Source organism: Trifolium pratense, linkage group LG3 (assembly GCF_020283565.1).
Source record: "Trifolium pratense cultivar HEN17-A07 linkage group LG3, ARS_RC_1.1, whole genome shotgun sequence".
NCBI classification, from domain to species: domain Eukaryota; kingdom Viridiplantae; phylum Streptophyta; class Magnoliopsida; order Fabales; family Fabaceae; genus Trifolium; species Trifolium pratense.
The window spans coordinates 3,329,874-3,346,249 of NC_060061.1; the positions used below are offsets into that span (position 1 = coordinate 3,329,874).

The window sequence follows — 16,376 nt, forward strand, 5'->3', positions numbered from 1 at the left end:
ATCAGTTTTATATATTTTTAATTTTTTTTAATTTTATTTTAGTTCATGCATGCAATATTTTGGTAGGGGTGAGAAAAATTATTGTAACCGACCAAACCATTCTAACCGAGATTAAGTTGGGTGTATCAACCGAGTTTATATATACGAATTGTCGGGTCTATCTATGGGCTGCAAATAGTACTGGTAAAAATGGTTAAATGTGGTTGGGTTCGATTTTGAAAATTTAAATATGTCGTTAACTGAACCCGGCCGAGGTTGTAAAATTACGAGTTTTTTCGTAAGTATTGGAGTATCGTTTCTTTTAAAAAAAAATTACAAGTTATTTAGACTCAAGACTCAAGATAGACTATTATTTCGAAGTTAAATTATGTCTTTGACATATCGTTGCTCTAATCTCTCGATGTGTATCTTTTTTTTTTAATCGATGTGTTAATCCGAATAAACCGAACCGATCAACCCGTAACTCTTATAAACTGACATCCGATAAAACCGAAACTTGAAATGGTCGATGATGGGCCAAAATTTTACACTCTCGAATTTTCTCGGGTGAGCAATTTTGGACCTGAATCCGACCAAACTCGCCCAATATTCTACCCAAATATTTGGTTCATTCATGTTCATTTAATCTCGTGGCCTAAAAAAGGTAAAATAAAAAAATCAAAGATTATTCACCAAAAAAAAAAATCAAAGATTAAATTGTAGTTTTAGTTGTCTAACTTTCATTAATACTAGTACTTTGGTTTTCCAATTTTAGCCTCTTTTTTTTTTTGTAAAAAGATTGTATCCACTGATTTTGACCAAGTTAACACACGAGTGGTATGTGAGTCATTAATTTGTCATGTGTGTTGATTTGATCAAATTAATGAGGTTGTTATTTTGCAAAAGAGACTAAAGTTAGGGTTAAAAGTACTATTATAAAAGTTAGAGGATCAAAATTACATGTTTGTGAAAATTAGAAAAATTAGAAGGACTAAAATACAATTTAGCCAAAACCAAAACAAAGTTATTATAATATAAGAACTGAACACAAAATAAGAGGACAAAATAAAAGCACAAAGAAATATTTAAAAATTAGAAGTCAGATGTAAAAATGAATACAAATTTTTTTTAAAAATATATTACTTTCTTGTGAAGTTTTTAAAATAATTAATTTTTTCATTTAATTATAGTATGTCTCTGGCTGCCATCTATATAGGTTTCTATGAAGTTTTTAAATCTATACATGTATCTATAAAGCATCATTCCGTAGTCTTCTTGACAAAAATTATCTAACAAAATTAAAATTATGTAACAACCACTGAAAATAAGGATCCAATACTAAAAGTTACACGAAAAAAGAACTAGTATAAAGCATAATATAATAAATTTGGATTACAACCTCATCATGATACCTTAAGAAACAAATTAAAAAATAAAATCAAGAGAAAGAATGATACTTTGTTGAAGCATAGATAGATTATGGCTCTTGCACCAACATCAGCGGCAGCAAAAAAGACAAAAGAACGCATGAAGATATCGAGTTTTCAAAGATCATTGGAAGAGGTTGTTGAGTCATTGGAATTTGGTGAGGGATGATGCCAGGCTAAGAAAATGTTTCGAACTTGCGCGTTTGGAAATCGTGCATTAAGAGTATTTATAAATGTTGGATTAATAATAGAATTAGTCCCAAATCCATTGCAATTCTGATGCTGGTTAATAGATGTTGATGAACTTGTTTCTTCCTCAGAATCAGCTTGATAAACATTAACTGGAACTGCATTAACTATAGGTTCAGGAGGAAAATTATTGGGCTGGTGAGGAAAATTTGTTGGTATGAAATTGTTGGGAACAACATGATGATCAGTAGAAGCATCGTAAGCTTGAAAATCAAATTCTGAAGATCCATTTGAAATCTTGGATTCAGTAGTAGCTTCGGCAGTTTTGTTCTGTTTCTTAGTCTCTCCTCTCTTCAAATATAGTCTATATTTCTGCAAATCAGTATAAATTACAAATTAAATGCAAGTGCATTAAATAGTGTACAATTTATTATTTCAGTTTTAATTAATGAAAACAAGATTGTTATCTATGTTTCATGCAACGGTCTACATGATTATTATGGCATTTAATTTGAATGATTAAGAAAATTCATACCTGTACTTTACCAAAAAAAAAAAAAAAAAAAAATTCATACCTGTAAGTGACTAGCTACATGCTCTCTTGTCAATCCAGGCTCATTCATTCTTGCAAGAATTTTTTTGGGTCCTGCCTCTGGAAAAAAAAATTACAAAGAAAAGGAAATTAATGAAACAATTCTCACAATTAGCGGCTTAGATAATAATAACAATATTTTGGTTTCAAAAAACAAGAATGGGTAAAGAATCATACTATCAACGTTCAGTTCCTTTACAATACTAACAAATTTTTTATGCAACTCTAATGACCATGTAACACGTGTCTTCTTTACTGATGATTCAGGTTTGTCATTATTCTGTTCAAAATTCTCTTCTTTCACATTAGTGTTGATCACTCCTTCTATCTTTGGATCATTTAACGACAATTTTAAATCATATCTCTCCCCTTTTTTCATACCGACTTCAACCTCCAATTTTTCACTCATTAATTCTAGGTTTTTATTTTCTTTCCAAATTTTCCTTGCAACATGTTGCCACATGTTCATAATTAGATCCTCGGTCAAAGGTTTGATCCAATAATCACAAGCTCCATCGTTAATAGCCTTCATCACAACACTTCTTGAGCCATCAACACACATCACTTCACGTTACATAAAAATAACAATGTCACATTAGTTATTAATTAATCAAGTGATATAATTATAAAAAAAAAATGTACGGTTAATTATAATATATGTACTTACTAAGAACAGGAATGTTGATTTGTTGTGTAACATGTCGCAAAAATTCATATGAATTCATATCAGGCATTTTGGCTTCAATTAGTACCATGTCAAAACTATTATTTTTTTCCATCAAAAGATATAAAGCATCCGAAACTTTGGAGCATGTCTTGACTGAAAAAGAAAAAAACACAAAAGTGAGAATTATAACAAAAACTTTGAGACTTAATTTTATATATAGGTCAATATAATTTCCTAATTTAGAAAGGAACAAAATATGATAATAATATAGTATATAGTTTACAAACCTGTGTAATTGAATTTATAGCATACTTTCTCAATAGCATTGAGAAGATTGATATCATGATCAACCACGAGAACCCTAATATGGGTTGAAAATTGTTGTGCCATTGCAAAAAGTAAAAACAACTAGCAGTAGCCGCTAACAATGTTATGGATTTTGTTTGTGGTTCAAGTAAGTGTGGAAAGATAGAGTGATATCACATCACATATATATACATTCCGAAAATTGGGCCAGCTGTTCGAACCCTAATGATATATTAATGTTTGCAATCTAGTAATTTAATGTTTGTAATCTTGTAATAATTATTGAAGTTTTTATTTTTTTTAACGAATAATTTGTTATGGTATAATATAAGAGAGATTTTGTCTAAATTTAATTTGAGATATTTGTGAAAAAAATAATCAAATGTTATAAGAATAATTATTGTAGTTTTTTTTTCTAACAAATATGAAGAAGAAAAAAAGATTATCTCCAATTTTTGTAGGTAGATAGACAAAATGACAACGTCATTATAAACTCATACACATAAGTGGAAGAGTCAGGGTTCAAACTCCGATCAAATTCCTAATTTTGACCTGAGCATCGTCGCAAGCACCACCCGAAACTTACATACTCAATTGCATTGTATCGAAAGTTCGTTTTTTTTTTTTTACAATGCAAGTCAGCAATGTAGCGCAAAAATGAACTATTATAGTTCTTTAAGGGGGAAGTGCTATAAAATTAGGAGTGTAATCAATTCGGTTTGAATCGATATTTAGTCAAAAAAAGTTTGAACCGGTGAAATCTCTAACGATCAGTTTGGTTCAATTTTTAGTGTTTTTCAAAAATAATCAAATGTTGGTGGTTCCGTAGTGCAAGTGGAGGTAAGTGTGTGATTTAATTGTTTGTATAATCATGATATGTCTAAGGTGACCATATAAAACGTGACTTCTTTGTCGATGATTTATGATTATCTTTATTATTTTCAACACTCTCTTTTGTGACATTATTATTGAGATATCCTGTCAATTTTGAATCATCTCTTTCTCTTTTTTTCATACCATCAACCTCCAATTTTTCATTAATTTCTAGTTTTTTACTTTCATTCAAAAAATTTCTTACAACATACTGCCACATGTTCTTAATTTGATTTTCACTCAATGGCTTGATCCAATGATCACAAGCACCATTTGTAATAACTTTCATCACAACACTTATTGTGCCATCAACACCCATCACTACACGTCACATAAAAATAACAATGTTACGCATAAGTATATATTAATGAATTAATCATGTAATATACTAATACAATAAGTTATATATATGCACTACAAAACTCCACTTGAAGCCTGCAAAACTCTGCAGATGCCAAATCAAAAACCAGACTACAAATAACCATGTGAACACAGAGACAATACTTTACATTCTAAAACATTATAAACTATATTTGGGAGGGGCCGCGCGAACGCAGGCCCCCACAGCAACAAATTATGATGTAGGCTCCACCACTTGGGTAGACCTTAGGCTAGCGCCCCTCCTAAGTGCAATGGAGGTCACTTGCCTAGGCCATGGGCCTTCTTGATCACCCATTGACCCCATCCAGGTAAGTATGTTGCAATGTATCACACACTTCTATTTTATAACACATGCTTCAAACTAATGACTATTAAACTTCCAATGTGGGACTTAGATAACATGTGATTGTTAATTAGTTCAAACAAGACAATTAGGAAATCCTCAAGAATTTACCCTGCACAAATGAAATCAAAACCGGCCAGCAAAAATACACAATGCAGAAAACGCGAACAAAACAGATTTCGCAAAATAGAAAACCAGAAACATGCACACAACAGTAGCATACAACCAAAATGTGTCAGTATGGGCCAATCCGGACTGTGTGCTTAATCTATCAGCATCACGTGGTGATTCGAAACCTGACATTGCGGAAACTAGCTGTTGAGTCTCTTGATTTTGCATTTTTATGGTTTCAAACAGAATATATCAAAGTAAAACAATTTAATGGTACCAAAATATAGAGTATAAACTTTTCATTGTATTTGATAGAAGAACTATTGAAATGTATATTGTATACTATGTATATATACAAAAGTTGATGAGAAAAAATTATCCAATCCTCAACAAATCCTTAAAATTTGGATTCTGTATAAGATTTGGACATAAAATTACGACTCAACACACTATTGAGTCATGATGTTTAAAAGACAGATTCTAGTTTTAACCAAACGTCTAAATACACTCTCTAAATCATTTTCTATCATTTCAATTGCATTCTCCATAGCCTCAAATTTTTCATGTGTAGCCTGCATCTTGGCGACATTAGAACCTTCATGTAAAAGGGTTCTCAAAGATGCTTCCACACACACACTGCAACTCATTGAAATTCTCCAACTTCTCTTCACATGATATTGATGCAGATCCACCCAAGAAAGACAAAATGGATTGAAAGATAGAAATGTTCATTACTATGACCTCTCTAAGAACTCTTATTCACAGCAGCAACTTCTTGATCTTCATTCAAAAGTGAGGAAGCTCCAAATTTACTTTCCATTTGTTTTAAAGATTTGATCAACTTTGTGACATTCTTTTTCATTTTCTTGAAGAACAAGTTATATTCGAGTACACATGTTTCGATGTTTGAATCTCCCTTTCTCCTTCTAAGAGAAGAGTGAAGTGATTGAACATTTTCTTTAATCTGTAACATGGTGTCTCTTGTGATGCCACAAATATCCAAAATTTTAACTGAACCATCCAACAACTCTTCCACAAACTTGTCACCTTGATGATGAGAAATGACATTTTGTGTAGATGTCATATTGAGAAGATCTTCCAATGAAATATACAACTATTCAAGATTGGAAAGGTGATGAGCGCCGTAGGGGTGCTCCAATCCAAATAAAAACCGCAAACCGATCCAAAAAAGTCGAAAACCACAAAACCGAATATTTTTGGAAAGTGTAACCCATACTTTTCATTTAATTCAATTCACCCAAACTTTCAACTGTTTAATCATACACTTCTCTTTATAACACATGCTGTATTCTATTGACTCTAATAGTAGCGATGTGGGACTCAGACAACACGGACTATGATTTATTTTTTAGAGGGAAAACAAAAAAGACCAGCTTCCAGTTCCATGACACCATTCAAGTTGCCGACAATGTTCGATCATCAATTTATATACTATCTTGCACATTTTCCGCCTACAATTAGGATCGAAATCGTATATGTAAACAACCATATTGCAGTTGTGGAATGTGGATAAAATTGTAGGTAGTTTTGGCTTTTGGGTAAAATCAACTTGGTCTTATCAACGAGTACTAATTTTGTGTAGAAATATGTCCTTGATTTCCTCATTTTTCCTCTATAGAACAGGTCTTTATATGTTTGAATTTTCAATTATGATTAAAGTTAACTCTGAGATCAAATCTTATACACCTTTCATATCAATGTTGTAATTTTGAGATAAAAGAACACGTTTGATCTGTTAAGCGAACTTATGACTATGTTGTTTCAATTCCACAAACAGTTTTCAAGATGGAGCAAATGAAAGAAGAAAATGTGTCATGGATAGTGTTCTTATGCGTCGGAAAGTGGCATATTGGACACTGCAGTACAAAATCTCCTACAACCGCTATCAGGACCGGACCTAGTCCAAGGCAAGTGAGACTAGAGCTTTAGACTTTTTCAGCTTTTAAAGTATGCCAATATTTTTTATAATATATTAAGTTATGGTTCTGTGAATTATCAGTGGCATAGTGCAGATAGTGTATCCATAGGAGGAGATAGTACTACCAGTGGCATAGTGATAATATATTAAGTTTTTGTTGTTTTTAGGCAAATAATAAAATAATTCATACTTTAAGACCATATATAGAGAAATATTGTAACTTCAAATTAATAAGTAAAAATCCAAAAATATAGAACAAATATTTGTTGTTTCTATTCAATTGTATTACTATTGAACTGTATATACATAGTATTTATGTACAACTTGTATGTGCAAAAAATTTCAATCTTCAATTATCTAAGATTGAGTCATGATGTTCAAAAGAGAGACTCTAGTTTTAACCAAACGCCTAAATACACTCTCTAAACTGTTTTCTATCATATCGATTGCATTTTCCAAAGCCTCGATTTTTTCTTGTGCCTCCTGCATCTTAGAAACATTAGAACCTTCTCTTAAAAGGGTTCTCAAAGATGATTCTACACACTGCAATTCATTGAAATTCTCCAACTTTACTACTTTGAACCATTTGGCTGCCTTTGACTTTGATGCAGATCCGACCAAGAAAGATAAAATGGATTGAAAGATAGACATGTTCATTGCTATGACCTCTCTAATAACTCTTATCACAGCAACAAATTCTTGATCTTGATTCACAGGAAGGGGAATGGACGAATGGTCCTTGTGATGACTGGATTAGGATTACTTGTAGGGATGGGAACATTACTGTTGTTAATTTTCAATTCCTGATGAGCTTAATACTTGGCCTATACTTTGATTAGGGTCCTGGCTTTATGGTTGCTTGGGATGAAGGCAAAAATTGATTATTGCAAAAATTGATTACTTGGCCTATACTGTTATTGTCATATATACGTGTGTCCTTAAATTTACAACCACAACATTTTTTGAGCTATTGAGGATGAATTACGATATGCTTTTAGACCAATATGGTGCGCCACGAGGAAATGAAATTTATTTTGAAATCATTCATAATTTCACACATCAATAAAAGGTGTAACTAAAACTTAAGTACTTAGTAACAGAATAATACATTGTAAATACAAAAATAAGATAAAGATTATTGCAACCTAAAACAAATACTTGTCTCCACCATCAGAAAATCAAGATGATGTAACCAACAATTCAATTCTAGCAATAAGACACAATTAAATCCCATGTTGTTTGAGTCCCACATCGATAATATTAGAGTCAATAGAATGCAACTTGTGTTATAAAAGAAAAGTGTATGATACATTAATACTTACTTACCTGGATGGGGTCAATGGGTGATCATGAGGGCCCATGGCCTAGGCAAGTGACCTCCATTGCACTTTGGAGGGGCGCTACCCTAAGGTCTACCCAAGTGGTGGATCCTACATCATAATTTGTTGCAGTGGGGGCCTGCGTTCGCGCGGCCCCTTCCAATTTTAGTTTCAAATTTTTTGTTTAACACATGTGATAACTATGGTAATTGAAGTTGAAGTTGCTTTTAAATATTATTCTCATATGATAATATGATGGAAAATGCTAATCCAACCTTGAATTTCATATTTCAGGTTTGGATGGTTGAAACCGGCATCACAGAAATTCAATTTCTTGTACCCAATCTTCCGCCAATCCAACCTTGTTCTTAAAAATGTTCTCATTATGGCCTTTCCAAAACACCGAAATACATGCAAACCATATAACACCAATCAGACCTGAAAACTGACCGTGGCAGAATTATGTAATGCCGATGATAAATTCAGTCATGGCAGGATCTTATACCATAACAGACCGTTTACTGGACATTCAAAGAACAAGTGTGACACATTTTCTTCCATTCCACAATTTGAGCACCCAATTTGAAATTCATTTAAAACGCCTTATTTCTTGTCGGAATCTTGTTTTGCAATAATCTCCACACTAAGACTGTCATTTTCAGCGGAATGTATCCATTCCATGCAACAGAAGAATTCCTAAATTCTACTTTCGCTGATCCCTCCATAATTGACGCATACGCTTCTTTAACAGGTATGTAAGGGAACACTGTATAAATAAATATGGTAATTGTAGATGTGGCTTTGTAAAACATCATTGTCATATGATGATTTCTATATTTCTTATAACTTGCTCACACTTGTTCAAGGCAAACAGGGATGAGATGTGATTGAGCAGTGAGCACCAAAACTTCCTAGTCCCACATCGCCCGTATGAGAAATGAGATGATGCTGAAGTCTATATTTCTTATAACTTGCTCACACTTGGGGCAATGACGCAGCTAATGAGGTACTAACCGAGGCGCGTCTATTGCTGGTTGAAAACTATTTCCAAACCCCCTCTTAGGCTTTGGTTCTGCCTTAGCCTTCGAGAATTTTTGGAAGGACTCCCTTATGGGTAAAGTCCTACAATTTTAGTTCAATATTCATATTTATTTATTTTGATAAGTAAATATCCTTAACTTTTAATTCTTGTGTTGAATTTTTAACCTTTACAATTTTCTCAAGTTTTGCTAATTAATTTTAGGTGTGATTTGAGCCTTGCCTTTATAGATAAAAAAAAAACTCTGTCATTGCCAAACATATCCCTTTAATTAATTTAAATTATTAAGAAAAAACTCTGTCATTGTCATTTCCGTTTGTCGATTTAGTCCAAAAAATTAATGTTTTGTCAACTGTGTTGATGTGTCCTTTATTTTGGTCAGGTCAGATGCTTATGTGTGATGTCCATGCTGGCAAGGGACCAAAAATCCCTTTCATCTTTCTAGGAATAATCATGAATCTTCATCTTCTTCATTATTACTCCCTCATCGCTTTGCTGCCACTCCTCTATTTGTATCTTAGAAGATGCAATTTACAAACAAATGTAATACATGCAGCTAACCTCTCTTAATCTATATGAGCATGTGTTTTCCTTAAAAATTGGAATGACTATTGAGGTATATAACTATCACGTCCTATGAGTGTCGGTAAACAGAAAACCTCATTACTGTCAAATGGTTTAAACAATGGATTTTATAAAAGATGAGATCCAAATCCTAGAACAAAATTATGATAGTTGGTTGTGTATGCATGAGTGCAATATGTAATCTGAGAATCAATTTTATAATTGAAATGATGAGTGTAGCTGTGGCAACATACATAGGATAGGTGACAAAAAATTTGATGACTATAGTGAGGTTTTCTGATTGCCAACACTAGGAAAACATGGCAGCTATAATCATCATGCACCTCAAACTTATTTCAATATCATATTGCAGAATATGATCCAATGCAAATATCATTAACAAATTCATAATGTTGGACAAATATGTAACAAGTTTACCATATTCAATGGGAAATGCAGTAGGCACCACATGATTTAACAAGTGCTACGTATTTTATTTCCTTATTATTATACGAAACTAATAATTATCAACCAATATCATGAATAGCTCTTATATAAAGAGAGAGCCATGGACTTGGTAACATCACAAACATTGACCTTCACAATTATCTTTGAAAAAAGACACAAACAACAAATTAAAGATCAATTAAGATGGCAGCAAAGTACCATCTTCGCTCAAATAGTTTTCCTTCTCAATCTCATCCTAACTCAACAAGAATAGAACAAGAGCTATGCAAAATCAAGACATGGGAAGCCACATCAACATCCACATCTCATTCAATAACCATTGGCCTTTCCTATCTTGAAGATTTATATATTTCAATGGAAGATCTTCTCAATATGACATCAACACAAAAGGCTATTTCTCACAATCAAGGTGAGAAATTCGTAGAAGTGTTAATGGATGGTTCGGTGAAAATTTTGGATGTTTGTGGCATCACAAGGGACACCATGTTACAAGTTAAAGAAAATGTTCAATCACTTCACTCTTCTCTTAGAAGGAGAAAGGGAGATTCAAGCATTGAAACAAGTGTAGCCGAATATAAATTTTTCACAAAGAAAATGAAAAAGAATGTCACAAAGTTGATCACATCTTTAAAACACATGGAAAGTAAATTTGGAGCTTCCTCGCTTTTGAATCAAGATCAAGAAGTTGTTTCTGTGATAAGAGTTCTTAGAGAGGTCATAGTAATGAACATGACTATCTTTCAATCCATTTTGTCTTTCTTGGTTGGATATTCATCAAAGTCAATGGAAACCAAATGGATGAAAGTGGCAAAGTTAATGCATAAGAGAACAATATCATGTGAAGAGAAGTTGGAGAATTTCAACGATTTGCAGTGTGTAGAAGTATCTTTGAGAACCCTTTTAAGTGAAGGTTCTGATGTTTCCAAGATGCAGGCTACACATGAAAATTTTGAGGCTTTGGAAAATGCTATTGATATGATAGAAAATGGTTTAGAGAGTGTATTTAGGCGTTTAGTTAAAACTAGAGTCTGTCTTTTGAACATAGTGACTCTATCTTAGGATCTGTTGAGGATTGAAATTTTTTGTACAGTCAATTTGTGTATAAATAGTGAATATACAATCAAATAGAAACAACAAATTTTTGTCCTATATTTCGGCTCTTTTACTTTCAATTTGAAGTTACAAATTTTCATTAATGTCTGATTGTGTTATTTGCCTAAAAACTAAAATTGCTAAATCTTTTTGGAAAACAAACAGAATCATCTATAAAAGGTGTAGCTAAAACTTAAGCACTTAGTAGCAGAAAAGTAAGATAAAGATTGTTGAAACCTAAAACAAATATTTGTCAGAAAATCAAGATTATGTAGCCAACAATTGAATTTCAGCAACAAGAAACGATCAATATCTGAAAATATATTCAACAAGACTGCATGGCTACTACACATCTCATATTTGCTTTAAAAAAGATTGTGTTGCTCTTTTTTGTTTTTTTCATTTTGAATGAAACACTTCCATGTTGTTTGAGTCCCACATCGCCAATATAAGAGTCAATAGAATAGAGCATGAAGTATAAAATAGAAGTGTATGATACATTGAAACATACTTACCTGGATGGGGTCAATGGGTGATCAAGAAGGCCCATGGCCTAGCCAAGTGACCTCCATTGCACTTAGGAGGGGCGCTAGCCTAAGGTCTACCCAAGTGGTGGAGCCTACATCATAATTTGTTGCTGTGGGGGCCTGCGTTCGCGCGGCCCCTTTCAAATCTAGTTTCTAATTTTTTTTGAATGTAAACAATTGTCTTTCTGTGTTCAAGTGGAGTTTTCTACAATGTTTTATATCATTTTGCGATGCGTTATGAGCATATATTACTTTGGAAATTGGGGACTTTAAAGGTGGATTTTGGAATTGTTCAAACTTCAAAGTATGCTGTTGTAGGATATTGGTGATCAAGTATACTATAACTGAATATTTTTTTATCATTGATGTAGTGCAAATGTCTTGTGCTACTCTATAGTATTAATAAAAGTTGGCTTGGCTTAATTGCACGTTACTATAAGTGAAATTTCGTATTCCGTTTGCCACGTGTCCACATCTAACGGCATCAGTCAAAAATTTGACGGGAGGGACTAACTTATTAAACGGAAGAAAAGATAATGGACCAATTTGAAACTTTTAAAAAATAAGGGACCTACCAACTTGAAACCTAAAATAAAGATAAGGGACCAAATGTGCAATTAAGCCATAAAAGTTCCTTTGTAAAAAGAAAATCTTTGTTGCAATTACTCCTTTATAAAGCCCTGATAGATAAGTGCATGCAGGATGATTTATTAAGGAAAATATTCATTGCAAGTTACTTCTTCAATCTATAAAGGCTATAGCTTGTAGGTATTCTATTTGTAATTAGTTGTAAATCACACACCAAAATGATAATTTAATTTTTGCAAGTGGATTATCATACAGGATTGTAGTTCAATTTCTATTTCTATATTGCATAATACTGCAAGAGGGGTTGGAGAGAGACTTAATATTACAATGTACTATAACAATCATTATGCAATACAGCAATAGGCTTATAGAGTTATAGAAACTTTGAACCAAATGTAAGCAATTTGCTTATGCTTATCCATTGTTTGATATGTGCAGTCTTATTTGTTATGGAAAATACTCATGAAGCAGTTTTACTATTATAACATTAACAAACACACTATGCAGTAATCTTATCTCTCAGCTAGTACTCACTGTCCTGCCCCTTATCTTGTAGGACCTCAATTTCCTTAATCCAATGTGTGCTAAGTAACAGTTAGATCCAAAGCTTCACATTTGTACTACTATATGGTCTCCCTAAGGGGAAAACCTTCAATTTTGTCATCTATGTGGAGATGATGGAGCAAACGATCTCATACATTGATTCATTGGTTTCTGCAAAATGAATAGTTACAAAGCCACATTCAATTCCAAAGATCAAACTAACAATATGGATAAAATACATTAGTACAATTTGAGTGAGGATCCATCTCCATATGCTAATAGACAGGTCCCTATGAATCCATTGGCTAAGATGGTAGTTGAAACCGGTCACCGACTCACCTTGCCTATTAATCATTTCAACAACAAAATTTTAGTTTCTTCTACCAAATTTTCCGTCGGTTCTTAAAAATCTTCTCATTACGTTCTTTCCAAAGCATTCATATACACACATTACTGGACATTCAAATACTAAATTTTACAATCTGGACCCTGCAACAACCAATCAGACCTGAAAACTGGAAAAAATGCATTGTGGCATGATTATGTGATGCAGATGATAAATTCAGTCACAGCAGGATCTTATGCCACACCAGACTATTTACTGGACATTCAAAGAACAAGTGCGACACATTTTCCTCCATTCCACAATTTGAGCACCCAATTTGATTTGCATCAAGTCCCTAGCTAATTAGTTGCAATGCTTATCGTAACGGTAATTTTAATTTGAGTTTCTTATTAGTATTTGAGGCTCCTATAACTAGCTAATTAATTAGTAGTAATGCGTATCGTAAAGGTAATTTTAATTTTGCAAATAGATTATTATGCATGAATGAATAATACTGCAAGAGGGATTTGGGAGGTGATTTATTTAGTCCACAATTGAATCAAGGAAAGGAGTGATATGAGAGGTGATTTAGTACCAAAATTGAGTTTCTTAGACCCACATCGCCCATATGAGAAACAAGATGAGTCTCAAGTATATATAAAAACAAGCAAAGGTGCATAGCAAAAATCATCTTTGCGCTTGGGGCAATGACGCAGCTAATGAGGTACTAACCGAGGCGCGTCTATTGCTGGTTGAAAACTATTTCCAAACCCCCTCTTAGGCTTGGGGTCTCCTCAAGCCTTCGAGAATTTTTGGAAGGACTCCCTTTGGGGTAAGTCCTACAATTTTAGTTTAATATTTTATTTATGGGAAGATATAATATAACTCAAAAACATAATGCTTTATAGAACAAAGATCATTCTCACATCTTCGAATAACATTAATTTTTTCTCTATTTTTCAGCTTATGTTATTAGCCTAATGTGCTTAACATATTCAGAATCACTATTTTACCAAACATCTAAATATACAATCTAATCCACATCCACCTTCCAAACTATCAATATTAATATTCAATGTCTCTGACGATCTTCATGTAACTGAGCACACAATGAATCTGATTTTTTCATCTTGGTATGTGGAAGAGATTGTTTGGTTTGTTGAGAATTGAAGAATTCTTCCATGCAGTTGAATATCTCAGCAAGTCACTATGAATTTTCTCTGATTCTGAATAATTGTTACTTGAGAGAAAGTGTTGATGATGATATGGTTTTACATTGTTTAGAAGCAGTGTTTTAAAAATCGAACTGGTCATCGAACCAGTGGGGATACTAGGTCAGTGGTTAAACCACCGGATCGGCGTGACTAAACCGGTGGAATGAACAAAGCATGTAAATAGAAATTAGAAATAAATTATGATAAATAGAAATTAGAAGAAATATATTATGATGAACTGAGCATAAACACACAGGGCATAAATAACATGAAAAGATGAAACATAATAAAAATCATAAACTCACATAGTTGAAGAAATTAGAAGAAACAGAACCAAAAATTAAATTGAAGAAACATGAAATAGAAACAGAACCACACACTTAGGGTCTGTTTGTTATAGATTGTTGGATATGCCTTGAAATCTCGGTAACAAAAAGTTGGAAAAAATATATTTTGTGAAAGAATATATTTTTTGTGGAAAAATATATTTTTGTGAAAAAAAATATATTTCCTTGGAGGCCACTTTGACTTGGATTTGTTTTATTTTAAAATAGATTTGTTACTAATTTTTTGGCATATATTTTTCTATAAATAGGGATCACTTTATTCATAGAAAAATCAAGAGAGTAGAGATGTAGGGAATCAATTAGGATTTGTCGCCGACACAAGGCTAGGGTTTTAGAGAGAAACAAGAGGGGTTGTCTCTTGGTATAACTCTAGGGTTGGGCAAAGGGGATTGATTACACCTTGGGAAACACTTATCAAATTGAGTCTCTTGGCCACGGGAAGAGATTCGGGTTTTGGGTAGAATTAGGATTAATTCTTGTAACTCAATTGGGAATTTCTTTGTAGCGTTACTCTTTGATATAGTGGAACGGAGGGGCTGCTCTCTCCCCCAGACTAGGTCATTATTGGACCGAACTGGGTAAACAAATTATCGTGTTCTTTCTTCTCCTTTATCTTGTTTATCGGTTATTATTATTATTGCTTATTCCACTTAATTATTGGTTGCCGTTCTATTGCTCCACACATCAAGTTCTTTTATTGGTGTGATTTTTATGACGAATTCACAACAATTGGCGCCCACCGTGGGGCAATCGGAACAATTTGAAGTGAGCACCATGGGTTATAAGTCGGATATCGAGGGACTTTCCGAAAGCAATTTGGAATTGTGGAAAGTGAAGATGGAAGCAATTTTAATGTTCGGGATGATGGGTAAAACATGGAGTGTTGTTACCCGGTGCCTTGAAGATAACGAGTTAATGGAGATGGTGAAGAAGACGGTCGGCCTGGAGAGGCGGTGGTAATAATACTCGGGTTACTTCTGAAACAACAACTTTATTATGAGGATGTGGAGGTGCTAGTGGAAGTTGGGAACCGGTGGAGTATTTGGGTCATGGACTTTTGATGCTCTTATCACATGTGGTCAAAGAATGATTACTTTGAGACTCTAGAGCTAGTTGAAGGTGGAGCCGTTCATCTTGAAAACGGGAAAGCTTGAAGGTTCAAGGTATGGGTTCAGTTTGTCTTACGAAGTTTGACAATTGTGAGTTTCTTTACACGATGTGAGGTATGTTTCTGAACTTAGATGCAAAGATAGTTGGTCATGCATCTATAACTAGTGGTGATTCTCATAATGTGGTTGAGTTGTGGGACTTCGGGTGGACCTGTTAGTGACATGAGTTTAGTTGGACTAGTGAACAAGGTTTACTAGGTGTTGAACTGAACTGGAATTGTTGGAGACTAACAATAACTTGAAGTATGTTTCAGAGGAGTTTAAGAGGTCTTGCGTGTTACAAGGTGGAAATCATGGTGGGTATACTTTGGTGGAAACTCAGTTTGAGGTGGAGTCTTCCAATAGTGGTAGACAGTCAACATTAGCTCTTGGCT

General features: G+C 33.5%; 2 protein-coding genes, 5 non-coding genes and 1 pseudogene across 7 annotated transcripts; 5 read left to right on the top strand and 3 right to left on the bottom strand.

The window, feature by feature from the left end:
* Positions 1 to 1,523: 1,523 nt before the first annotated feature.
* On the bottom strand, positions 1,524 to 3,244 carry LOC123913574 (two-component response regulator ARR14-like). The gene is made up of 5 exons (XM_045964358.1): positions 3,142 to 3,244; positions 2,855 to 3,007; positions 2,365 to 2,751; positions 2,171 to 2,247; positions 1,524 to 1,967 (listed from the first exon to the last, which is right to left on the bottom strand). Exons 1-5 carry the CDS (start codon positions 3,242 to 3,244, stop codon positions 1,524 to 1,526), a joined length of 1,164 nt encoding a protein of 387 aa, XP_045820314.1.
* A 1,325-nt stretch (positions 3,245 to 4,569) lies between these two features.
* LOC123919107 lies at positions 4,570 to 4,730 on the bottom strand. The gene has a single exon (XR_006813036.1). It is a non-coding gene; the product is annotated as a U1 spliceosomal RNA (small nuclear RNA).
* Positions 4,731 to 5,317: 587 nt separating this feature from the next.
* LOC123918435 lies at positions 5,318 to 5,952 on the bottom strand (annotated as a pseudogene).
* A 2,173-nt stretch (positions 5,953 to 8,125) lies between these two features.
* On the top strand, positions 8,126 to 8,286 carry LOC123919141. Its single transcript, XR_006813060.1, has one exon. It is a non-coding gene; the product is annotated as a U1 spliceosomal RNA (small nuclear RNA).
* An 811-nt stretch (positions 8,287 to 9,097) lies between these two features.
* On the top strand, positions 9,098 to 9,248 carry LOC123919149. Its single transcript, XR_006813067.1, has one exon. It is a non-coding gene; the product is annotated as a U4 spliceosomal RNA (small nuclear RNA).
* Positions 9,249 to 10,357: 1,109 nt separating this feature from the next.
* LOC123918436 lies at positions 10,358 to 11,256 on the top strand. The gene has a single exon (XM_045970492.1). The coding sequence runs from the start codon at positions 10,381 to 10,383 to the stop codon at positions 11,254 to 11,256; it is 876 nt and encodes a 291-aa protein (XP_045826448.1). The 5' UTR covers positions 10,358 to 10,380.
* Positions 11,257 to 11,796: 540 nt separating this feature from the next.
* LOC123919153 lies at positions 11,797 to 11,957 on the top strand. The gene has a single exon (XR_006813069.1). It is a non-coding gene; the product is annotated as a U1 spliceosomal RNA (small nuclear RNA).
* Positions 11,958 to 13,961: 2,004 nt separating this feature from the next.
* Positions 13,962 to 14,111, top strand: LOC123919145. Its single transcript, XR_006813063.1, has one exon. It is a non-coding gene; the product is annotated as a U4 spliceosomal RNA (small nuclear RNA).
* Positions 14,112 to 16,376: the final 2,265 nt, after the last annotated feature.